Source organism: Neofelis nebulosa, chromosome 5 (genome assembly GCF_028018385.1).
Source record: "Neofelis nebulosa isolate mNeoNeb1 chromosome 5, mNeoNeb1.pri, whole genome shotgun sequence".
NCBI lineage: Eukaryota > Metazoa > Chordata > Mammalia > Carnivora > Felidae > Neofelis > Neofelis nebulosa.
In genome coordinates this window covers 11,417,836-11,444,401 of record NC_080786.1, presented here as the reverse complement: position 1 = coordinate 11,444,401, position 26,566 = coordinate 11,417,836, and the positions used below count along the sequence as shown (strand labels likewise).

The following is a 26,566-nucleotide window of genomic DNA, read 5'->3' as shown; positions in this document are numbered from 1 at the left end:
TTAGGTATGTAGAATATAGTACTAACTATTTGAACTTCCTATCAGAACATGGAGATAACTCTTTTAATCAGAATTGCTTGTAATGGGACTTAGGCTTATCATGTCTTTAGAATATTCGATTTGTTTTTTAAAGATGACTCTTTACCCTTGGCATAAATAACTATTTAGAACTTGTGTTTTTGAAACTTAAAATTCAGTTTTCTGGGGCACCTGGGCGTGCAATCAGTTAAATGTCCAACTCTTAATCTCAGCTCAAGTCATATCTCACAGTTCATGAGTTCGAGGCATGTATTGGGCTCTGCACTGATGGCACAGAGCCTGCTTGGGATTCTGTCTTTCCTTTTTTCTGTCCCACCCCCACTTGTGTATGTGTTGCATGTGCTCTCTCTCTCAAAATAAACTGAAAAAAAAATTTTTTTAATTTAGTTTTCTGAACCAAACTGTTATTTTCAGACGAACATACAAATTTATCTGGGAATTATTTCTTTGGTTAGTTTTTTGTTGTTTTTTGTTTTTGTTTTGTTTTGTTTTAGACAGTAGAGATGTTATTTTTTTGAAACTCGTTGATTGCAGGTTGTCTTTCTGGTTCAGAGTGATTGAGCATTTTACTGACATATCCTAGAAATTTCTTTAGGAATATCAATATCTTGAAGATATAGATAATTATTTATTGATCATTGGGTTTTTTTAATGTTTATTTATTTTGAGAGAGAGTGTGTATGTGAGAGGGGGAAGGACAGAGAGAGGGAGAAGATCCAAGAAGGCTCCACATTCATGGTGGAGCCCTACATGGGGCTTGATCTCACAACAGTGAGATCATGACCTGAAATGAAATCAAGAGTTGGATGCTTAACCAGCTGAGCCACCCAGACACCCCAATTTTTATTAATTATTGTTGATATTGGTTATGGTATCTGAAAATTTCTAGATGATAGGTTTTCAAAAATGGATGCTTATAATTAGAATTCTATACAAGATGTATATATTCAAATGAAAAATTACAGATTAAGAAGACCAACTATGTAAAAATGTAGTTCTGCTGAACAAATTATTTAGTTAAAATCTTAATTTGTTGATGTTAATCATTTTAAAATAGAAAATAAAGCATATATAGGAAAATATAATTTTTTTTTAAGATGAGTGTTTTTACTGAAAACTGCATAACAACAACGGAAAAATCAAGGCTATTTATAAAATGTCTGACTGTTGCCTGGTGTTCTAAATGCATATCTTAAGTGGATCTGAATATCTGAATAAAACCTCTGTACTTTTTTAATAACTTTGGCTTTTTGTAGTACAAGCTTACTAAATATTTAACTTTTTTTTTTCCCATCAGGAACATTGATAAACATTTGCTTGTTTTTTAGGTAAAATCTGTAAAAACTGGGTCAGTTTTTTGGACGATGTGCTGCTGCTTATCATATTTCTATATGGTAAGAATTCATTATTGAAATTATACAAGGTCTGGCAAGTCTTTCACAGTTAGACCAATTCCTCGTCTTCATCATTTTCTTCTCATCCAGACTAGTTCTCCACTTCCTTTTCTCCTGAAATCTTTGGATTTTAATTTTGTTTAATATAGTCCCCTTCATTACTGCTATCCTCTTCCCTACCCCCATCTCTGGAGTGTGTATGGACTTTGCTTTAGTGGGGAGGGCTAATAAATGCCAATCCCTCAAATATAATATTTGCAGCAAGTGAAACAATTTTTCTTTTCAGATGTACAACTTTACCTAAATAATGGTGCTATCCTCTAGGTAAACTACCTACGTACTTTTTTCAACAGATTACTTAGATTGGGGTTCAGAATTACCTCTTCATTCTCCTGCCTTTTTTCCCACACCACAGACTATCATCTAGTAGTCTTGTGCTGAAAACTAGTGATAATTTTAAGTAAGGTTTTGTTTGTTTGTTTTTGAACACATAGCATGGAATTTGTGCATCCAAATTATCCATGCCCCTTTTAAAGTGGTTAAGGCCAGGCACATATCTGTGTGCTTGTACCCAAGTAATAGAAAACTCATTCTCTTTGAAGTTTACATTTAAATTTTGGAGGTAATTCAAAGTCCTTCACTTAGAACCCCTGCTCAATCAGAGTAACATTGTTTTTGGTGTAAAATAGCATGTCAGTGAAGCAATAAACATGTTCTTTATTGTATACCGAAGGCAGTTCATTACAAGTGGTTCTGAAATATTTTAGATATGGGCAGCATTGTTAGAATGTATATATTAACATCTAGTGTCTTAATGTGTCTATTGGTCAAATGGTTCTTTCAAGCTTTTGATTATTAATGTACACCCACAACTTTGTTCTTGACAAGAGCTTATTGCCTATTGAATATACTCAAAAAGGTAATAGTGTTGGTCGAAAATAAACATTATCTTTACCGAAACAGAGCCAGCTGGTAGAGCATGTGACTCTTGATCTCAGGGTTGTGAGTTCAAGCCCCACATTGGGCATATAGCTTACTTTAAAAAAAAAAAAAAAAAAAAAAAAAATTTAAAGAACCATACAAAAAAAAATTAGACCAGAACATACTCCGTTATTTTGATAGAACAGTCTAACTTTATGATACATGCTAAACATTAAAATGGAATCTTGATTTGTAATCCATTAGTATGAAATAATTTATACTTAAGGTAGTACCTTTTGAGTATCTTGAAGCATATCCAGATTATCCGAGAGTTCCTTATAGTTCAGTTGTTGGCTGGTGCTAAACATTCATTGTTCTTATTCTCAGTGAAGCTTCTTGCAATGTAGTTCTCAAAAGTGAGGGAAGTAAAAGCCTTTCTTTTCCCTTTTAAAAGTTTATGATCTGTATCTTAAGAATCCTCACCTTTATGACAGACTTTTTACTACCAATTCAAAATTATAATGTTCTCAGTGTTACTAAGTTTAATCTGACCATTTCTCCAGTGAATATAGAGAAGCATGTTGGATTTATGGGATTATTATTTTAATAATACATAGAAATAGGTTATATGTAGGCTTCATAAATCAATTTTAAGCATCTGTCACACTTGCCAAAAATCCTAGTGTTTGTTTATATTTGTTCATTATATGTTTAGATTGTCATGACAAATAAAACAATCTATTTTTAAAAGCAGACATTTAAATTATTTAACTTTGCATTTCTTAATCCGTAGGTCTCTGCTTGGGGTGGTTATGTGTTTATCATCAACCTTATTCCACTGCATGTATTTGTGCTGTTACTGATGCAGAGATACAGCAAAAGAGTCTACATAGGTGAGTGATTTGACGTTTGAAATCTCACCTCTAAGAGATGTTTCATTGAACAGCCATACATTTTCATTGAACAGCCATTTCTGTTTGGCCGTATTACTCATAAGAAGGTGAAAATAATTTCATATATATTTTTTTTGTTTTTTTGTATCAATAAGGTGGGTCAGGCACTTTTACGTATATACATTGTTACCAACTTCTTGATGAGTTTTTGCTGTTGTAAAAATTAGTCTGCAGATACTAGATTTAATATTTGTCAGCCCAGTTTTTTCCTTAGTTTGGGGGTATGGGTATTCTGTCTTGAAAATCATTCACATATGGGGCACCTGGGTGGCTCAGTTGGTTAAGCGTCCGACTTCAGCTCAAGTCATGATCTCGCAGTTTGTGAGTTCGAGCCCCACATCGGGCTCTGTGCTGACAGCTCGGAGCCTGGAGCCTACTTCAGATTCTGTGTCTCCCCCTCTCTCTACCCCTCCCCTGCTCACGCTCTGTGTGTCTCTGTCTCTCAATAATAAATAAACGTTAGAAAAAGAAAAACTAAAAAAGGAAAAGAAAATCATTCACATATGCATATTCAAATTCAGCACAGTCACTGTAAGAGTAAACAGTTTAATAAACTTTTGAAAACCTTTTCTATATAGTATACGACAGAGTACCTTCGTCCATTTGGGCTGCTAAAACAAAACACCACAGGCATGTAAACAGCAGAAATTTCTCACAGTTCTGGAGGCTGCAAAGTCCCAGATTAAGGTAACAGAATGGTCACGTTTTTGTAAGGGCTCCCTTCCTAGTTCATAGCTGGTACCTTTTTGCTTTGTCCTTACATTGTAGAAGGGAGGAACTAGTTCTCTGGACCTCTTTTAAAAGGTTACTAATCCCCAAAGCCCTTACTACCACCTTACTACCTCCCGAATGCCACCTCATAATACTGATACATTGGCCATTAGGTTTTAAACTTGGGACTTTTGGGAAGGTGAACATTCAGACGAACCTGTTTTCTATGAAATCTTTATTTTTTTTCTCTAGGTTTTAAAACATATCTTTTGAATAAGATGCTTAGTGATAGATGTCTCAAATCGTAGAGCTCATTATCCATGATAGAGACAGAACCTTTATAGGTTGAATTAATAAGAGAGAAGTTGTGGTTTGAACCCAATGTCTTAGTAAAATAATACAATTCCAGTATGGTAATGTTGTTGGAAAGCAGTAACAGAAAGATAAAGCTTATTTACTTACCTAAAAAAACAAAATCAAACAACAAAGGGGCGCCTGGGTGGCTCAGTCTGGTTAAGCGTCCGACTTCGGCTCAGGTCATGATCTCACAGTCCGTGAGTTCGATCCCTGCGTCAGGCTCTGTGCTGACAGCTCAGAGCCTGGAGCCTGCCTCATATTCTGTGTCTCCCTCTCTCTCTGCCCCTCCCCTGGTCATGCTCTTTCTCAAAAATAAATTTAAAAGAAACATTTAAAAAAATTTTAAAAAACAACAAAATAAACCCAGTAGTCTGGCAGTTCCTCAAAAACTTAATTGGAGAGTTACCCTATGACCCAGTAATTCACTCCCAGGTATACCCCCAAGAGAATTGACAGTAACTATTCACACAGAAACGTGTACAGTGATGTACATTGCAATATTTATTATCCCTAATAGCCAAAAAGTGAAGACACCCCAGATGTCCACCAACTGATGGATAAATAAAGTGTGTATATTCATATAGTAGAATATTATTTAGCCGTAAGAAGGAATGAAGTACCGATACATTGTGAGGCTTGAAAACATTATGCTAAGTAAAATAAGCCAGACACTTAAGCCCATGTATAATTGTAGGATTCTTTTTGTATGAAATGTTCAGAATAGACTAATCCTTAGAGACAGAAAGTAAATAGGTTTAGTGGTTGCCAGAGGTTTGGGGAATGGAAGAGTGACTGCTAATGGGAATGAGGTTTCTTTGGGGATGAGGAAGTGTTCTGGAATTAGATAGTGGTAATAAATACACAACTTTGTGACTATAATAAGAAAAAGCACTCTATGGCATATTTAAAAAGGTGAATTATATAGGGTGTATACCATATCAATTTAAAAAGTTCATATATAGTCATTTCAGCATACTTTATAACAGTCACCACTGAAATAATGTATTATCAAGTGCTTATTTGATACCACAGACTAAGTTGTTTACATGTATTTAACTCATTTAATTTTCATAACCACATTGTGAGAGGGTAGTGTAGGTACTGTTACTGTCCTTATTTTACACGATGAGGAAGCAAAAAAGGACATAATTTGCCCAAGACCATGTGATTTAGGCCTGAGCTTAGAAGTTTTGGCTCCATAGCCCATGATGCTACAAATTACTATTTCTATTAAAACTGTATGCCTTCCATGTAAATAAATACCTTACTGTTGAAATACATTAGCCTGTGATATATCTCTACCCTGAAAACACTGTAAACAGTCTTTAGGATCCAGAAAGGAGAATGATAGATTAAACTTCAAGTCTCAACTTTTTGTTTTAGAGATATGTAAGTAGAGAAATTTTTTAAGTTAAATGTAATAGGGGAGGAACTAAAAATTTGTTTAATTTAAAAACTTCTGGGTCTTGAAAATTTAATGGTCAGAGGAATAGAGTGGGGAGCAGATTGAGGAATAGACTTGTGAAACGTCCCTGAATCAGGAAGAGGAAGAAGAGCCAAAATAGAAGGAGCTAGATACATACATTGTTAAAGAGGTCAAATGAAAGGATTTTCTTTTTTTTTTTTTTTTTTTTTTTCCAACGTTTTTTATTTATTTTTGGGACAGAGAGAGACAGAGCATGAACGGGGGAGGGGCAGAGAGAGAGGGAGACACAGAATCGGAAACAGGCTCCAGGCTCCGAGCCATCAGCCCAGAGCCCGACGCGGGGCTCGAACTCACGGACCGCGAGATCGTGACCTGGCTGAAGTCGGACGCTTAACCGACTGCGCCACCCAGGCGCCCCAGGATTTTCTACATAAAAGTTGAAAACATGAACAGTGTCCAACTTCCCTTGAGTGTTAGTACTAAGATCTAGTAGGGTGAGAATTAAGGAAAGACCTTGTATTTGGCCAATAGGATTTCTATGGTAACTTTACAAAAAGTACGCAATTAATACTGCTTTGGTTGGCTCTTGAAAATGTTTCTTCTTTTAAGAGGGAAGAACACTAAAGTAGTTCAGGGATATTATATATATGTGTGAAGTTAGATTAGTAAACACCTCAGATAATTTTGTAGTGTTGAGATTCTCTACCCCCACCTTCCTTGTTTTATAGCTTATTCCATTCATATGATTAAGAGTATTTTAGGTGATTTGTATACTTTTTCATAGTTTACTGTTAAATGGATGGGAAATGATGGTATAGAAAAATCAGCTATTCTCTACTTTATCCTAAATGTATCAAGATTTAAGTTCAATTTAACCTAACTTAATGGTCCTGGAAAATTTGAAGGCATTATAAAGCTACATATAGAGGTTTGTCCTCTGATTTTATCACGTAACATCCTTTGTCTGTAGTTCTCTCTCCTCATGAGCAGAAACATTTAGATAAAGAAAATAATGATTGATAAATGGCAAACTCATAATCCTTTAAACCAAATATTTGATTGGGTTCTTAGTATCAAATTAAATGAAGTAAAAATGAATCATTTGAAATAATTATGAAAAATGGTTTTCCCTTTCAGTAGATTTTTTGCACGTGTCTTTAGAATCCGTTGGTAAGCCAGGGAAAACTCAAAAGTTTGTTCACATGTGGAAGAGGGGCACATGGAAGATAATGTGGATGTATAGGGTATGTGTGGCACAGGAGTGGGGGGTTGGAGGGGCAAGGGAAAAGAAAAGCCCCTTGAAATTTATGTGGGAAGAAAGTTAAATTATTTTGTGAAGATATATTTTGTACTTGGTGTATTCACCATGTTGGGAAGTGAATTACACACAGTTATGTCACAAATAGGATTCTGATGTTTTAATAAGAAGAAAGAACACCCATATCGTAATTTGCATTTATAGAGAGAGTGGTTTACAGGTATCGCATAACACTAATGGATGTAAAATCATTTAACCTTTAGAAATGTTTAATCACACTTTACATGATAAATTATTAAAGATATGAAGACATGTTTAGCAGTGTTCATTATGGTGTTACTTATAATTGAAAATAGTTTAAATGTCCAATAGAGAAATTTTAATTTTTAAGTTACACTTAAATTGTAGTGTTGCCAAATCATGAAATATTATGGCATCATTAAATGTAATCTTTTTTGGTATTTGGTGAGTTAGGAGAAAGTTAATAAAAAGCAGACAGCAAGGATTACTAGTGATACTTTTTCTTCATATTTTTCTCTGCTTTCCAGATTTTCTACAATGAGCATGTACTAAATTCATAATAAATGAGACTTTTTAATTTATAGAAATGTGAATTTTATCTCATGGTTTATTACAATTAAAATTTTAAATTAGAATAACTTAAAGAGCAGGAAGAAACTAGTTTCTAGTATTGATAAGTGATTTTTAAATGTCACTGAAGAATTTGCTTATTGTGTGTGTGCTTTCGTTGAGGTCATTTGAGTAAGAAGAGAGTAACAGAATCACTTTTTATATTATATCTAAACTACATTTTTATGGTAATATTTGCTGGTGGAACCATCATATAAAGAGCAAAGTATTATAGACATATACCACATACTTTAGTTCTGTACAAATTGTTCTAGGATTGTAGAGTTTGTGAGTGAAGAAAAGACAATCCTGCTCTTGAATGAATTAAAAAGAAAACCAGAGGGGTCCCTGGCTGTGTCAGTCCGTAGAACATGTGACTCTTGATCTTGGGGTCATGAGTTCAAGCCCCATATTGGGCATAGAGCTTATTTTAAAAACTTTCTTAATTTAAAAAAAATTTTTTAAGTAAAACCAATAAATTTTAGGCATCATGTTTATACTTGCCATACATAAACAAAACATATCTAATGCTACACAACAATAGACGTAAAAATTGCATGTAAAAATTCTACAAGCATGTAAAAAGCTTGGAAGCACTAGAATTTAGTTTGCCTAATTTTACCTTTTCTTTCTTTCCTTTTTTTTTTTTTTTTTTTTTTTGAGGAGTAAATCAGTTCAGTAGAGGATTAAATGTTTAATACTTAGTTTTGTGCTAGCCATTAGGATGCATAGATGATCAAAAGATGGCCCTTTTCTAGGGCCATCAATGTAATTGGTATCCGTTAATACATTGTAATCATAGCATATGAACAAAATGGAAATGAGAAGGAGTTTGTGAAGATCAGTTTTGACTTTTAAGTTTCAGGAAAGTCTTGTTAGGCTTTTCAACTGACTGTCCTTCTGAAAGTTTTAGAGATAAATCATGATCTTGAGAGGAGAAAATAGTATAGAAACAGACTTACAGAGGGTTTGTGATGATGTAACCATAAATGAGAAGTGCCCTAACAGGGTAAAGAGTATGCACTACGGGGGCACCTGGGTGGTTCAATTGATTGAGTGTCCCACTCTTGATCTCCATTCAGGTCATGATCTCTCGGTTCATGGGATTGAGTCCCATATCAGGCTCTGTGCTGATAACGGGAGCCTGCTTGGGATTCTCTCTGCTCCTTCCCCACTTTTGCTCTCCCTCTCTCTAAAAATAAATAAATTTTGAAAAGAAAAAAAACTCTTTATTTATTTATTTTTTTTTTTTTTAAATTTTTTTTTTCAACATTTTTTATTTATTTTTGGGACAGAGAGAGACAGAGCATGAACGGGGGAGGGGCAGAGAGAGACGGAGACACAGAATCGGAAACAGGCTCCAGGCTCCGAGCCATCGGCCCAGAGCCTGACGCGGGGCTCGAACTCACGGACCGCGAGATCGTGACCTGGCTGAAGTCGGACACTTAACCGACTGCGCCACCCAGGCGCCCCGAAAAAAAACTCTTTAAAAAGAGCATGTACTGCAGAACCAAATTAACAGGATTCAATTTCCTGGTCTAGTCACTTACTAGTGGTCACTTTACCACTAGTCACTTACTAGCAATTTTGGGCAGATTACTTAATTTCTTTATGCCTTAATTAATGTCCTCATGAGTCAAACGGAGATAATAATAATTCCCACCTTGTAGAATTTAAGGATAATGAAAAGTGCTTATAAAAGGACTAACACAAAGTGTTATTTAAGTGTTGGCCTCTGTTGTTAATGTTAAAATTATGAAGGAATAGCCAGGTAAGAAGAAAAAGTTCTAGGGGCGCCTGGGTGGCTTAGACACTTAAGCTTCTAACTCTTGATTTAGGCTCAGGTCGTGATCTCACAGTGCGTGAGCTTGAGACCCATGTCAGGCTCTGCACTGACATCGCGGGGCTTGCTTAGGATTCGCTCTCTCTTTCTCTGCCCCTCCCCTGCTTGTGCTCTTCTCAAAATAAATAATTTTTTTTTTTAATGTTTATTTTTGAGACAGAGACAGAGCATGAACGGGGGAGGGGCAGAGAGAGAGGGAGACACAGATCTGAAGCAGGCTCCGGGCTCTGAGCTGTCAGCACAGAGCCCGACACGGGGCTCGAACTCATGGACCGTGAGATCATGACCTGAGCCGAAGTCGGATGCTTAACCAACTGAGCCACCCAGGCGCCCCAATAAATAATTTTTTTAAAAAAGAAGAAAGAATGCCAGAGGCCAAGAGGTGATTATAAAGACTGAGGATGACTAAAGATTGTTTTTTGTTTTAAATGTAGATAAACTTTCACCACAGCTATTTTGATTATGAAAAATATAGCAGAGAAATGACACTGGTGTGTTACATAGAGCATCACAGAGCAGCTAAAACACAATAATAGAGTGGTGTGCTTATTATTATATACAGTTTAAAATTTTAAGATAATGTATATAATTGAGAAAGTCAAATATTACTACAAAGCTTAAAAGCAAAATCAGCAGTTCTTTTCTCCGCCTTTTCCTTAATCGGCTTAGTCCTTAAATTCTTATCGTGAAACAACTACTTACAGTTATTTCAGTTGTTTCTTTTGGTTTTTACCACGAATGTACTTTTTAAACCACCAATTCCAACATGTGTGGGAGGTTTGCCACACCACCAAACTGTTCCCTGACACCAGCTAAGTGTCCTAACATTCAACTCAGTTGTGGTATCGTCTACCCTTAGGTACCATCAGATGCCACAGCTTAAGGGTTCAGTCCCATAAGACTGGCCTCTGCTTTTATGCCAGTCACAAGTCCGGGTTGTCACCTGGACTTCTGACCATATGACTGTAAATCCGAGGTTCCCATGACCTCTTCCAAATCCATAGGTTTGATTAATTTGCTAGAGTCCAAGATTACAGGTTTATTATAAAAGGGTGTATGTAATTCAGGAACATGCAGATGGAAGAGATGTATCGGGCCAGGTATGGGGAAAGAGCATTGAGCTTCCCTTCTCTTGCCAGGCGCTCCACTTTCCCCAAATCTCCACTTTCTCAACCTGAAGCTCTTGGAACCCTGTCCTTTGGAGGTTTTATGGAGGCTTCATTACATAGTCATGGTTGATCAAACCATTGGCCGTTGGTGATTGAATTCAATCTTGAGCCCGTCTCCCATCCCTGGAGGTCAGGGGCGTGGGGCTGAAATTCCAGCCTTCCGATCATGTGGTTGGTTCCCTCTGGCAACCAGCCTTCATCTTAGGTGAGGTGCAAAAGTCACCTCAGTAACACAATAAAAGAACCTTCATCATTCTCCTCACTTAGGAAGTTCCAAGGGTTTTGGGAGCTCTCTGCCAGAACAGTGGATGAAGACCAAATGTATGTTTCTTATTACAAATCATAGTAGCACAAAATGAAATTCCTGTTTCTTAAAAAAAAAAAAAAAAATATGAAGGTGTATTTTTGAGAGAGGGAGACACAGAACGTGAGCAGGGGAGGGGCAGAGAGAGAGAGGGAGACATAGAATCTGAAGAGCCTCCAGGCTCTGAGCTGTCAGCACAGAGCCTGATGCAGGGCTCGAACTCACGAACCATGAGATTATGACCTGAGCCCGAAGTCAGTTGCTTAACCAACTGAGTCACCCAGGCGCCCCGAAACTCCTATTTCTTGATTTTTGTTTTCCAATTTTAGATGCTGTTAACCATCTTATTATTTCTACCCTTTTGAGATTTAGCTGCCATCCATCAAATTTCTACTTACACACAAATACACTTTTCTGTCTCTGCTCCTAAGCGCGCACACACACACACGTAAGCAGGTTCCATGAGTGTGGAACCCTACATAGAGCTCAATCTCATGACTCTGGGATTGTGCCCTGAGCCAAAATCAGGAGTCAGACGCTCAACTGACTGAGCCATCCAAGCACCCCTAAGTGCACTCTTTTGAAAAATAAAGTCTGATATCTGTTTAAATAGGGAAAACTACCAATTTTATTTTTTGAAATATCTAGAATTCTTTGTTTTGGTAGTGTCCCTTGAAAAACACCATGAAGGGATTTAATTTTATGAGCTTGAGATCAGAAACAGCTCCCATTTGTTCACATGAAGTTTAAGAGATAAAATATTTATGACATTGACTCTTTACTGTCTATACTAATACCTTATTAATATATCCCATTCTAAGGCCTTGGGAAGCCTCCTGGAAAGAAGAGTTAGGAGTATTGTGAAATAACAGACTATAGGGCAATAGCATATACTTAGGTGGAGGCATGGGGTAATCAGAATAGAAGAGAAGTAACATATTTGGTCTTGCACGTAACTTGTACTGCCTTGGAGGGCAATTTTCCCAAGAAATTAAGGTTTGCTGCATTTTACAATAAATAAAAACTCAGGAAGGAAAAAATTACAACTAAATAGAATAGAATTAGTTTTTTCTCAAATGACTTCTCTAAGTCAGCTAAGAATTCAAAAAGCAACATAAGAATTACGTTTCTTACTACAGAAATGTATTTTGTTTAATTGCCAGTAACATTTTACAAGCTAGAAATGCTAAATATCAAAGAGGTGTCTGCCATTTCTGCTAATACATAGTTATAGGTAATAAAACATCTTTAAAACCTATTAATTAGCAACTTTTTTAAATTATAAAGTAACTCTTAGAAGGGCTTCAGAATGTAAATAAACTAAAATCATTTTGATAGTTTAGATCTCAGATATTGAAAGTAATAAAGGGTTATACAGTTTTGTATTTGTGGCAGATAAATTCTTACCACAATAAAAGATTACGTTTATAGCCTATAGATGAATTAGATTTTTATAAGGATTGAATATGTCCATATACCATTAAGACATGGTTTTCCCATGCTGCATAGAGTGTTTACAATTTGTTACTGATGTCTTATTTTGACTTAATTGATTTGCCTTTCTTTTTTGTATCTTCAAGGGAACATGAGCCAAGAGCAGACAAACAGGGACTATCATAATTGCCCCCCCCCATTTTTATACCAAGTTTTCATTAAAAATTTCACTAGAATTTGCAATATTAGTTCCGTAAAGTGAGTTTTCCAGATGTCTATCTTACAATAGGTAATTGAAACTAATTATCGGAGGAAGTGGATAGGGAAATTTTCTTTAAACTGGTTTATAATAAAACTTTCTCAGTGGTTACTTTAGGGGAAGATTTACTTCAGGGGCACACTCGAAGATGCTGTTGCTTCTGCTGCCATCAGTATGGTTAATATAACTCATTATTTAGTTTGCACAGGATTAGTCTTCTATCTTCTTACTTTAAGACCCAGGATATTTAGAACCAGTCTTACCTATGATGTAGCAGTAATCATTAGCTTAATCAGAAAAACTTTTTCAGTGAATAGAAACAAGGAATATTCATGTTCTGCAAACTAAACAGAAGCAATAAATCATTTGGTATTCTTATCTAGAAGAACAGATCTGAGATTTCCTTTAAAGGTCTGTTTTACTGAGAATTTTATATTCCGAAGTCCAAAGGTTTGCTTTTGTGTAGTATAAATTAACAGAGTCTTAGTGGTATTAGTTAAATGAATTTAGAAGCCACTTAACCACAATAGTTGACGTTAAGAAAAAGATAGATTAAGAAGAATTTAAAAAAGTGTTTTTAGGTTTTTAGTGATGACATGACTTGTGATTCTGCATGGTTTAAAATATTTACTTTGTTTTGTTTATGAGTGAATTGAGGTTGCTGATATTTGTCTATTACTGTTTCTTGGCATATTAAGTTTAGTAACTAAACTTAGCTCTAAAGGTGTTAATTAGGATCATTAATACTTTTATGTTATGTAAAAATTATACATATTTCTTGAGTTCTTCATATAGTCTTTAAACACACACAACTTACTTTATATTTTAATACACTTCTGTAACTCATCAACCATTGCCAGAAAATAAGTGCATAATTCTTTCACATGATACAGATAAAACCAAAACCCGGATGTTTATTTACTTTCTGCTGTATTCTTGATTTCATCTTATGTATCAGTATGAAATATATATGCTGTTTTTAAAAGTTAGGATTAAGTGTCTCTCAAGTGTTTTGAACAAGTCATTGCTGCTTTTTACAAATCGAACTTGTAAAACATCTGTTTCAAAGATTCATTCTCTCCAAAATGAATGATGAGCAGCATTTTTGGAAAAGAAAAATTATTTTTTTTACTGTATTTGTTAAAAATTCTATTTCTCTGCTGGTAAAGAAGAATTAATGTTTTTTATGTTTTGTTTCATTTTTAAGCTTTAATTCGTGTTTCTTACCATTCTTCATCCTGCTTATTTACCCAGGATTCACAGTAATCAAGTAGTAAAGTATCTTTATAAATCAAAAGCTTCAGCAGTCTTACGGTTCTTTAATCATATTTGTTAATAATGAAGCAAGATTGGTTGGATTATAAAATACTTCCCCACTGTGTTTCTTTTGGTTAATATTGCTTTGGTTTAGAGAGAATTGGGAAAGCAAAGGAATATTTTGTTAGCCCTTCCCATTAAATATCAACCAGGAGATGAAGCAGCTCAGAAATGCTAAGGTGGTATGGGGCGCCTGGGTGGCTCAGTTGGTTAGGCGTCCCGACTTTGGCTCAGGTCATGATCTCACGGTTCCTGAGTCAGGCTCTGTGCCGACAGCTCAGAGCCTGGAGCCTGTTTGAGATTCTGTGTCTCTCTCTCTCTCTGCCCCCACCCCCCCTCCCACGCGTGCTGTCTCTCTCTCTCTCTCTCTCAAAGATGAATGAACATTAAAAAAATGCTAAGGTGATTTAATAGTGGATCAAAGTTAATGGAAATACAATATTCACAAAATATTTTCCAACTTTAAATAAAAGTACAGTAGTATTTTATAAGTGTAAAGAGTACCATCAACATAAGTCTTTGCTTTGTCAGGGAGGAGGTCCTTAAAGGTTAGTTGGGGAACAACAGGAACTTCTTGAAAACTTAAAATTTTAATGGAGCTTGAATCAGAAGTTTCAGTGCCTTTTAATTAATTGTATATAACAACTTATTCGTGCATGTTAAGTCAAGGATGGTAGTTTTCTGTATGAATCTGGCCCTACCCCATACCCTTGGATAAAAAAATAAATATTTTAACGGTGAAAGATATTTAAGCTCTGTTTAGAAGATTACTATTTGAGTCAAGTCAAAGGGATTTTCTTTGGTGGCAAATAAACAATAATAGAGAATGGCCATTTTTTCTGGAATTCTTCGAGCACATTGGGAGTATCATATGCAGTAGTGAATGCCAGTAACTGTGCTTCCACAGGATGGCAGTGTGGTCACATTTTCATGATGTAATAAATGATTTACAACACTATTGGTATCGTGCATTTTCTTAGAGTTCATTACTCTGATGGAAAGCTTTGTTCTTCTGCTTAAAAGGGTAAGAAAAGTAGGCTAACATGGATGGATTGAAAGTTGTGATAGTCGTAGGTAGTAATTTGGTCAAGTTTCCTAGACAGTTCATAGGAACAATTAGTGGGCGAATGGTTGCTATCTATGGGTTTGTGTTGTTGAGGTCTTCTTAGAACATTAGAGAATGGTACAGATGTTGTCCACTGTCTCTTCAGTGCTCACGTCAAGAAGAGATCTCTCACTCTTCTGTGAGAAGTTTTTATAGAGCTAGGGTTTTGTTTTGTTTTTTTAACCTTTGTGACATGTATTTGTTTCATTGTATTACGGTTATTTGTGTACATCTCTGCTTTTTCCCAAATAGATGTCTAACGCTTAGAGGATAGGATTGATCTTAATAGGGTTTTTGTATCCTTAGAATGCCTGGACCATAATTACATAAAGTTAATATTTGAATGAATTAATTAGGTAATTCTTTTTTTTTTATTTTTTTTATTTTTTTAATTAGGTAATTCTTAAACACACTGTTAGATGCCGTTGTACAAAGCGTGGACTTCACTTTGTAGTGAAGATGGTGTTTACTTTTAAGAATTGAGCGTTATTTCACTATTCCTTTCTACTCAAGTATGTCTAATTGTTATTTTCTGTGTTTTAAAACATGGGTTTTGTAAATGGGATTTAAACTGAGGTACAGAGATGTGTATCTAATTTTACAGATTCACGGAGGAGGACAGTATTAAGTAAGATGAGTTTGTGATATTTTCTATCAGCTGGCAAGCAGTCCTGACTTTAATTTAATGGAAGTACTGTCTATGTAGAAAAAAGTGCTATGAGAAGGAACATCTGTTCCCCTATGTAAACATCTCAAGATCAGCGATCCAAAAAATAGGAAATATAGGGAAACATGAATCCAGTTCTCTTAAAAGAAAATGGTGATCTTTGGATTATTGCGTATATCACACTTACCAGCTTTGTATCACTGGTGCAAATCTAATATGTATAGGAGTATTCAAAGGTAAAATATTGTTGAACTTATTTCTATTAATTCAGTTTAATTTGACCTTAACCTCTGTTTACAAAATAATACAAATTAACATCCCACCTGGTGTTTTATGTTATCTGAGATTGAGGTTCTTTTTCTTGAATTCCTCTCCATCACTCATTACTAGTGCATCTGCTTCTGTATAGAGTTTTTTTCTTTACTGATGGTAGTGTCTCTATGAAGTTGCATAAAAACACTGAATTGAGAATATTAGAAGGTTTATTCTTCTTTTTGAGTAAGTCTGGAAATGAACTTGAGCAAATCCCTGGGAGGAAACTTCAGTAGTTCCCAAGCAAGTGATTGCTAAAGTTTTTATATCGCCAAGCATAGTATAGTCCCATTTGAAGAGAGAGAATATGCATATGAATGTGCTTATGTGTGCTCACCATATCTTTTGGTGATTAATTCTGGAAAAGTAATTATTAAATGACTTAGGGAAGTAAATGGGCTAGAGACTTTTACTTTTTACTTTTTGTTTGTTGTTACTTTCACATTTAGAACAAACTAGTAATCCATAGAGACAGATGAAGATTTGTATTTACCTTCTGGAATGGGGGGAATAGGGAGCAGCTACTTACTGAATATGGAGTTTTCTTTTGGGGTGATGAAACTGTTTTGGGGCTAGAGTGGTGGTAGTTGCTTAACATTGTGAATGTACTACATGCCTCTAAATTGTTCACTTTTAAATGATTATATATAAATTTCACTTCAGGTTTTTTTTTTTTAAAGGCTTTACTTTTTTGTTCAGCATGTGCCACTTACCATACTTAATCCAAATTCTGTGACAGTGTTATAACATTCAGTGTTCATTAGTATTTATAAGAAAGAGAGAACTTAGCCTAAGAGGTGATGGTGCTGTTTGGACATAAGTAGACTTAACTATAATTAAAATACAAGGTTTTCCCATGCCTGGCCTTTCTAGATGTGCCTCTCTCTGTTCAGTTACTGTCTAGGGTTTGATTTTGCAGCTCTAGGTGCCTAATAAAAGAATCTTAGGTTATTGTTCGGGGGCGGGGGGGGGGGGGTGGTTAATCTACAAATCTTTTTGGCCAGACCCCTCATTCTGTAGTGAGGAAACTGAATTTTTTATTAGGTAGTTCAAAATCAAGATCACTCATTCCCATTTTTTTCCTGATTCCGCCTTTATGACTCTGTGCCAGGTGATCTACACAAGACTGATAGAAATGTACTGATAACTAGAAATCTCGTCAAATAAACTGAGCCACAGTTTAAGTCCCATAATATAGAAATTCTGATTTACTTAGCTTTTATTGCATTTGTTCAAGTACCTCACTGAGGATAATTCCATTCCAACATTAATATGTCTGGAAGGTATATTATTAGGTGGATTACTTCTGTAGTCTCATCTAGACAACCAGTTCTCCATTAGCTTGAGGATATTGGAAACTTTATTCACATACACTGGTCCTTCCTATTAAATTTACTTGAGCTTCTTATCCTTTTCCTAACACTGTAGTCCTCTCTAATGCAGCTTGAGAGACAACTTAACGTTTGAACCATTAGCCCATGATTTACCTTCTACGGATGGGTTTCCTTTGAAGGCAAATAAACTCAACTAAATGTGGGGGAAGAGAAATGTATGCTGCTGAATGCTATGCTACATACAGTGTAGAATATGGATATATATACTTCTAACGGTTCCCTTCCAAAATACACCCCAGTCTTTTCCTAATAGAATACTTTATTTGCCAACAACTATTGACTATGCTTCATAAAATGTTGTGAATAAGCTTTATAAACGGAAGTTTTCGTATTAACTTATTTCAGATGGGTTTATCTTCATTTCTAAATAATTTTCAATTACAGTGATTCTAAATTCTAACTTTCTCTGTAATGAACTTAATTTAATAATGACCTGTGAACATCTAAATGCAAAACAAGTCTGTTACACAAATTCTAACCCCTCCCCCATTTCCCTATACATTTATGTTGATATGTAAGCCAAGAATACTATAATGTACTCAGCGCCAAAAGCAAATAATTTTTCTTTATTAGACCCTAAAAAATTCATTAACTAGTCTATTTTATGGCTTAACTTCTATATACTTAGTCCTTTTCTTTTATGACAGAAAACTTCGTGGACAGGGTTTTTTGTTTTTGGTTTCTTAGATGTACTGTTAGAATGTTAGACTATAAAAAGGATGTGGAATACTTGAGAGCTTTTGAGACAATAGCAGCTATTCATGTATGATGAGGATAAGTATTCTTTATCTTTAGGTCATGCTTCAGAGTAATGCCAGTAGGAATAGTGTTTACTTATTTATGTATTACTTAGCTTCTGGGTCATGTCAGTTATTAATGATATATTGAAAACTTGATTCCATTTTATTTTATTTTTTTTTTAATTTTTTCAACATTTTTAATTTATTTTTGGGACAGAGAGAGACAGAGCATGAACGGGGGAGGGGCAGAGAGAGAGGGAGACACAGAATCAGAAACAGGCTCCAGGCTCCGAGCCATCAGCCCAGAGCCTGACGCGGGGCTCGAACTCACTGACCGCGAGATCGTGACCTGGCTGAAGTCGGACGCTTAACCGACTGCGCCACCCAGGCGCCCCTTGATTCCATTTTAAAATGGAAAAGGAAAGCAGCACCAGTCTCCTAAACTGTTCTAAATGATATTTTGCAAAATTAAGTACTTAACATTTTTTTAAAGATTGGCAGAAAGAATTCTCATGATTTATGTGATTAACCATCAAATATCTATTGAACAGAGCAGTCATTTCAAGATTCTGTTCTTAAAATAAGGTTGAAGTTTGTTAAAAATATATGAGTTATGTTTGAAGTGCTTACTGGTAGAAGTAAATTATCCTTATTTCCTATTTTGTCTTTATAGCGTATAGCACTTTCTACATTGTGGGTTTAATATTATCCATGCAGATACCCTTTGTGGGATTCCAGCCGATCAGGACAAGTGAACACATGGCCGCTGCTGGTATGCAAAACTATTTATTTTCCCTTTTCTGAATACATGAATGCATGACTGACCAGTCTTCAAGGGAATGAAGTTTTTTTGGTGTTTGTTGTTTTTAGTTTTCATCATACTGGTTCTGAAACATTGCCACTATAAAATGTGAATGTCTGTTCTTGAGACTTTTCTGATACTATGTTCCCAAATGTGCCTGTTTTCCTAACTACTGTTGTTTTGTTTTGTTTTTTTTTAAATTTTTTTTTTTCAACATTTTTTATTTATTTTTGGGACAGAGAGAGACAGAGCATGAACGGGGGAGGGGCAGAGAGAGAGGGAGACACAGAATCGGAAACAGGCTCCAGGCTCCGAGCCATCAGCCCAGAGCCTGACGCGGGGCTCGAACTCACGGACCGCGAGATCGTGACCTGGCTGAAGTCGGACGCTTAACCGACTGCGCCACCCAGGCGCCCCACTACTGTTGTTTTGAAAAGGGAGACTATCCCTTTTTGCATAATCCATGTTATTTGCAGACACTAAATAACATATGTTTTATTTAAACAGATATTAAGTAGCATATCTGTACACTGAGTTTACTGTACCACTGGGTTTGCATTTTAGCACATTTAGAAAAAACATGGTATAAATGTTTATGTCCCTTACATCTCGCTAAAATATTTTATCCACCAATTGAAATTAATGGCTTTAATACAATATTCCTCCATATAAACAGACTACTTTGCCATTATTAATCTAGGTTACAATTAACAAGATAATGGGAGATCTTTGAATAAAACTTCAACAGATTCTCCACACAAGGTCCATGACACCCATAGGAAGTCTGTGGGTAGTTATTTTATTTGCAACATTTTATAAGTATCAGAATGTTTAACTCTCTGAGGGGGATGTTCCATAGCTTTTATCAGATTCTAAGTTAGAATCTTGAAACCCATCCCCTCCAAATAGGTTAAGAACCCACACCTTACTGTTACATAGCACTTTATGAATACTTTTACTTACATTTCTAATTTTTAAAATATATTTATTTATTTTTGAGAGGGAGGGAGTGGGGTAAGGGGCAGAGAGTTAGAATCCCAAGCAGGATCCGCTCTGTCAGCACAGAGCCTGTCGCTGGGCTTGAACCTATGAACCGTGAGATCATGACCTGAGCCAGAATCAAGAGTTGGACGATTAGCCAGCTGAGCCACCTAGGCACCCTACTTACATTTCTAATTTGATATTAGGAAATTACCAACTAGTTTGATAGAGAAATGCATATCCAGTTTTGAGTATATGTCATTTATAGCAGTTATCTCACTTTTTATGTATTTGGGTTATTATTTCCTAAAATCTGAGTCTTTGATTATACCTTACCCAACCATTCTAAAATGGTTAAAATTGTGAGAAATAACTTTCATTACTAAATTTTTTAGAAGAAAAGTCAATATGCCGTGTTGGATTTTTAGAGTTTTTGTGTCTTTTAGTTTTACACCTGTGCTTTTGTATTATGTTTTGTCCATTTTGACAATGAAATACTTTTTGCTATTCCTACTTTAGTTTTATCTTAGCACTCACCCTTATGTTTAGTAATTTAGAATCTTACGTAAGTGTGTAATTGAGGTCACGTCCTGTCACTCAGCTATAAGCAGTGACTATTAGGATTCTTCTGATCCAAGTCGTTTGTATCCTTCAGTAAATCTTAGAGCTATTTTTTAATGGCAATTCTCTATTTTTTTCTCCCTAGAAAACATGTCACTAAAATATGGGACAAGAGAGGAGTTTAATGTGATAAATAGGCTCTAGTTATTGAAATGAGATTTTTCTTACCTGGTCTGTGTATGGGGAGTCTGATCATGTAAAAAAAAAAAAAAATTATAATTTTTTTTAATTGGTTAACTGTCATTCGACAAAGGAAATGTTGGTTAGATGAAATGACTAGTCTTTGATATGTAAAGTACAGGGTATTCTAAGAAGCTCATCAAATTAACATCTTAAAAAATCTTTGGGAAAGTGCTTTGTTGATTATTTATATCACCCTTTTCTTTAATCAGGTGTCTTTGCATTGCTGCAAGCTTATGCTTTCTTGCAGTATCTGAGAGACCGATTAACAAAACAAGAGTTCCAGACCCTTTTCTTTTTGGGTGTATCACTAGCTGCAGGTGCTGTGTTCCTTAGTGTCATCTATTTGACTTATACAGGTAGGTGTCATAACCTGTAGACTGCAAATCTTATCTCTAGATTATTCGAAAAGGTAATTCTTCTACAAATTTTGTGCACTTTTCATTTATCCTAGTAATTCACATACTGTGGTTGTATTTACAAACAATATGAAAATAATAGTCAAAGGTTCTAAAATCTGAATAGCACTATAAATTTTGTGTTTTTTTTAACTGTACCTAATTTTGGTGCTTCAGGCTCTGATAAATATACTTCCAAACACCCTTCTCTTGATAGATGAACAGGCCCAAACTGTATAAAATTCAAAGTTTCCAGTGTTACTTACTGCAGACTTGCCCTTTCTTGTGTGTATTACACTCTTTCTGTCTCTTTCCAACTTTTAAACACTCAACCAAATCAGTTTCCATCTGCTCCTGGCATAGCTCAAAACCAAGAAGGATTAATTGACAAGAGTAAAGGCAAGAATGTTTAAAATCATCTTTGAACTTTATCTAAATTTGGCACACCGCATTAAATAATTTAGACATCTTCCCCCTTTTTATCAAATGCTATCTTAATGTCTTAGCTTTATTTACTAGTCAACTAGAAGTTTAAAGGAGAATGGGAAAACATTATACAGTTTTATCTGTTGACTTTTTGTATATCTCTGGAAATGTGATCGCCATGGATATTTGTTTTTATATGATTACTAACCTTATTTTGCCTGACTGCCAGCTGTATGAAATATGTTGTCACCTATAAAAGAAAACTGAAATTCTTTTAATATTAATTTAACCCATAGCAATCAATAAACATAAACAATAAAAAGGCAGATTGATTTCCTCTACATTTTTTCCTTCCAAGGTTACATTGCACCATGGAGTGGCAGGTTTTACTCATTATGGGACACTGGGTAAGTGCACATAAGTTATTTGCCCTCATACTACTTTAAAATACCTTTTTTCCTCTGTTACATGTCAGTACTTGGGCAGCGTTTCTTAAGCGTACCTAGCATATACTAGTTCGGTAAATGTTGACTTCCTCGTAATTTATCTTTGTTTGAAATTCCTGTTTAGAATACACCTTTAGTATGATACATGTAAGTCATGCATTTCTTTTCTACAGAGTCAACTCCTTATTTTAGTTTTGTTTGTCAGAACATTTAGGGTAACATTTGTGCCCTTTTAATGATTGATTTTTGTTTTTAACCGTTATATTGTTTCCATCTTCTAATAATATTTAATTTTTAACTCTTAAGGTGCTATGTTATAAGCCCATATGCCATAGATACGAAGGAAGAATTTAAGTTTTTTCCTAATACCACGTTATCCTAAATTCCTTGATAGTTTTAATCTATCAAATACACTTGAGGATACTTTGCATTTTTGAAGAGTGCTATTATAAAATGAATTAATAAAAATTTTGGTTTTAAGTTAGACATCTAGTTCAATAAAACCTGTCTCTCAAATGTTTTCCTAAGGATAAGAGTATACGCTGCTGATGGTAATTTATCTTTGTTTCCTCTTTCCACTTTTCTGTCTTCTTTGTTATTCCCTATGTGGCCTAATAAATCTATTAATAAAAAATTTATTGACTGGGCCTGCCCTTTGATGTGATACCAAAAGGGTTCATGCCCAGGTCTAATTAAAAGTGTAAGCAAATTACTTATAAATGACTGAAGCTGACATTTAGACACGTATTTCAAGAGATCGTGGATCACCAGAAAGTTTGGGGGAAATCCCTGGTTGTAGACCGTTACTCTGAATAGGTCAAATTACGAGGTCAAATTTTTGTAAGTAATTTATTTGACTATTTTGGGATCTCAGGGTATTTCAGGAGTAATTTGTCCTCTCCGTTTCCCTCACCTACATTTGCATCATTTTGTTAGGAAACATATTATGGCAATATGGTACCTTAATGGATAAGGTATGTCTGCTAGTAATAAGTCCAAAAGAATGACACTTGCTGGTACAAACGTAGGAGATGGTAGGCAAAACTGCAGGAAATTCCTATTTGAGCAAAGATTTTTGTATTAAAAGTCAGAACCAACACTTTTATAACTGGTTTTAGAGAACTCTTCCAGTATTAGGGGTGGCATATTGGTTTTTAGTTTTACCCATGTAGACTAGATTTATTTCCAGTTAGCAGGTTACATTGGAACATACTTTTAAGCAAGAACGGGTGGGGAATAGGAACCATATTTACAGTCAAAGGAAATTTCTTCATCTAAAAGGAACTCCTTCCTATTTTAATTTTAAACAATATTAACTTTTTAAATACCAGGTATGCAAAAATACACATTCCAATTATTGCATCAGTGTCTGAACATCAACCTACGACTTGGGTGTCTTTCTTCTTTGATCTACATATTCTTGTGTGTACCTTCCCAGCAGGCCTATGGTTCTGCATTAAAAATATCAACGATGAAAGAGTATTTGGTAAGAGATTTTTAATCAATACTTTGATTTGGAACAATTGTTTCTTTTCTTTATTGAGATTATCACTTTAAAGTTTTATTTCTCTTTGCTGGGGCTACGCATATTCTAGATAAATTTCTTCTCTTGTGTAAGTGTTTTAGCCAAGAAAAATTCTGTGAATTTGCATTACGTATATACTCATTAACTGTGTTAATTGAGAACTAGTATATAAATTTTTCATTCAATTGATGATGTTTTCTGAGAGAGTAATGTTATTTATAGACCATGGCTGAGAATTGGAAATTATAACTTTGTTGACAATATAGTCTTTATTTTCTATATTAGATCTGATTACATAGGAAGAAGTTTGCAGGGGCATCCATTGCCTGAATTTCAGAGTAAAAAGATGTAAAATTTCATCTTTAAGTAAACAGCCTCTTCACTGATAGATTTGTATATATTTCCAACTAAAAAGACAGTAATACAAACTATTCTAATGACATTTGAAATATAAGTAGGCAAAATAAGCAGATAACAGAGACCTTTACAGGATTCAGTCATCGCAAGAAGTATATTGTGGCTGTTTTGCGCATGTTAAAACGTGAAACTTTAAAAAGGTTTTTAACATGCACAGGGTCACACCAGCAAATAATTTGTAGTACCAGGACTTGAACCTGTACAAGTATGATACATGAACCATGAGTGACACTCAAGTTACTCTTCCAGAGTAAAGTCAGGAGAGAAAAATAGCACTTGTGCAAGTTATATAACGAAGGATGGTATTCCTTCTTGCCCTGTTTATATAGATCAGTGGACTCTGGATAAGGCCATATTAATATCCCGTCATTAAGAGGGATTTAGCTTAAACATTTGCCCACCTCATTACTCAGCAATCCCAATCCCAGGTATATACATACCCAAGAGGAGTGAGTGCTATGGCCAACAAAGGACACGTTTAAGAATGTACATAGCAACTTTATCCATAGTAGCCCCTAATTAGAAACATTCCAAAGATTATCAGCAGTAGAATAGATTAATAAATTCTTACTTGTTTGTACAATGTAGTGTAACACGCAATTAATCAAAGAATAGCATGGGTAGAGACACCTGATGGGCAGTTCAATCAGTTGAACAACCAACTCTTGATTTTGGCTCAGGTCATGATCCCAAGGTCATGGGATCCAGTCTCCCATTGGGCTTTGCGCTGGGCGTGGAGCCTGCTTAAGATTCATTCAGTTCATTCTCTCTCTCTCTTTCCCTCTCTTTCTCTCCCTCTCCCCCCTTCCATCCCCCACCTTCGTGTACACTCTCTTTCTCTCAAAACAAAAACAAAAGAATAGCATGGGTAAATAAACAATACAGAAGAGAACTTTTTTTATATAATTCCATTTTTAAGAAGTTTTTAAGAATAAAATCTGAATTGATGTTTTAGAAGTCCAAATCCAAATAGTGATTACCCTTTTTGGGGTGGGGGGAGGTGCGATAGCAGCTATGAAGTGGGAAGAGGCATGAGGGTTCCTTCTGAGGGAGATATATACAGGAGTCCTATATTTTGGTATTGGTGGTAATTACATAGATGTGTGGGTATGTAAAAATTCATTGAGCTATACATTTAAGGATATGGTATAATGAATCTATTTTTTAGTCAAAAAATTAGTTTCAAATGAGATACGAGTTCTTAAATCTCTTGACAGTAACTTTACGAGTTCCTCCTTTGGTTAATAAGTTATATTCTTCTCATCCCGTTCTTTTGTGTGTGTGTGTGTGTGTGTGTGTGTGTGGCCAAAAATGAGAGGGGCAAAGAGATCCCATGAGGGGGAGAGAGAGAGAGAAAGAGAGAGAAGCAGAGCTCACCTGAAGCAGGGCTTGAGATCACAACAGGATCATGACCTGGGCTGAAGTCAGATGCTTAACCAACTGAGCCACCCAGGCCCCTCATCCTATTCTTACTTTAAAGCAGGCTGTATACCAGATACGTGTACTGGCTTTTCATTGACTATTTGCTTCTGTAAACTTACTGAGCCTAATAATATAATTCACCCAATATGTTTTCATCTGTCAGCTGTGGATATCCTAATATGTGATGCTATTGACGAATAATGAATTGTCTTCTTTCCCATAATTAAATTTACATCATGATACATTTGCCTAAAACTGTTGATATGTAATGTTTAGTCCATTTGATTTACAATGTCTAAATATGACTATTGAAACAGTCAGTATTAATCAGTTTAAAACCAATTAGCTCTTTTATGAGATGTTTGTCTCTTTTTAACTTTGGCTTATTTTTAGCTTTGTAACATTAAATATTGAGTTGAGTTTCCTGTGAGCGTCTTCTGAAGTGTCATAAGAGAACTTGTCTTTGCAGTTGCTCTGTATGCAATCAGTGCTGTCTATTTTGCTGGAGTGATGGTGCGGCTGATGTTGACTTTGACTCCGGTCGTCTGTATGCTATCTGCAATTGCCTTCTCAAATGTTTTTGAGCACTATTTGGGGGATGACATGAAAAGGGAAAACCCACCTGTGGAAGACAGCAGTGATGAGGATGATAAAAGAAACCCAGGAAATTTGTATGATAAGGTGGGAATCTAAGTAAGGCCTTTAAAATTTTTAAGTATTTTATGTTTTCTACCATGGTAAAAACTATACATATTAAGAAAAAGGATTTAGACGGCCTGTGACATTTCTAGTTGGTCTTGACTGTTTGCCTCAGAATTTGAATCCTGTTTGGTCTTTTAGCTTGAAGAATATATGATGCAATCACAGAAGGAATTCTCATTTCTTATTGTCAGGTTTTCTCTAAAACTCCTCCACTTTTAAGAGGAAAAACCTTGTGCTCTATTTAGTTACATAAAATTTTGCATTTCTGAAAGTATGTGCACAAGTGCTTCTCCTTCAGATCCTTATTCAGTGTAAACTTTTTAAATATTTGGTTGATTGAAAAGTAAAATAAAGGGAAGAAAGCCTCTAGTTTGTTAGCAACAAGCGGTTGGCCAATATGATGTAATTCACTT

General features: G+C 35.3%; 1 protein-coding gene across 1 annotated transcript in view; it reads left to right on the top strand.

Moving 5' to 3' along the window:
• The window catches only part of STT3B (STT3 oligosaccharyltransferase complex catalytic subunit B), a 107,518-nt gene that overhangs the window by 69,186 nt on the left and 11,766 nt on the right, over nt 1-26,566 (top strand). Inside the window, exons 4-10 of the mRNA XM_058729643.1 lie at nt 1,368-1,433; nt 3,148-3,247; nt 18,907-19,005; nt 21,030-21,176; nt 22,000-22,048; nt 23,419-23,573; nt 25,921-26,132. Of these exons, the coding sequence (XP_058585626.1) occupies nt 1,368-1,433; nt 3,148-3,247; nt 18,907-19,005; nt 21,030-21,176; nt 22,000-22,048; nt 23,419-23,573; nt 25,921-26,132 (828 nt within the window). The remainder of the gene's footprint in view (nt 1-1,367; nt 1,434-3,147; nt 3,248-18,906; nt 19,006-21,029; nt 21,177-21,999; nt 22,049-23,418; nt 23,574-25,920; nt 26,133-26,566) is intronic.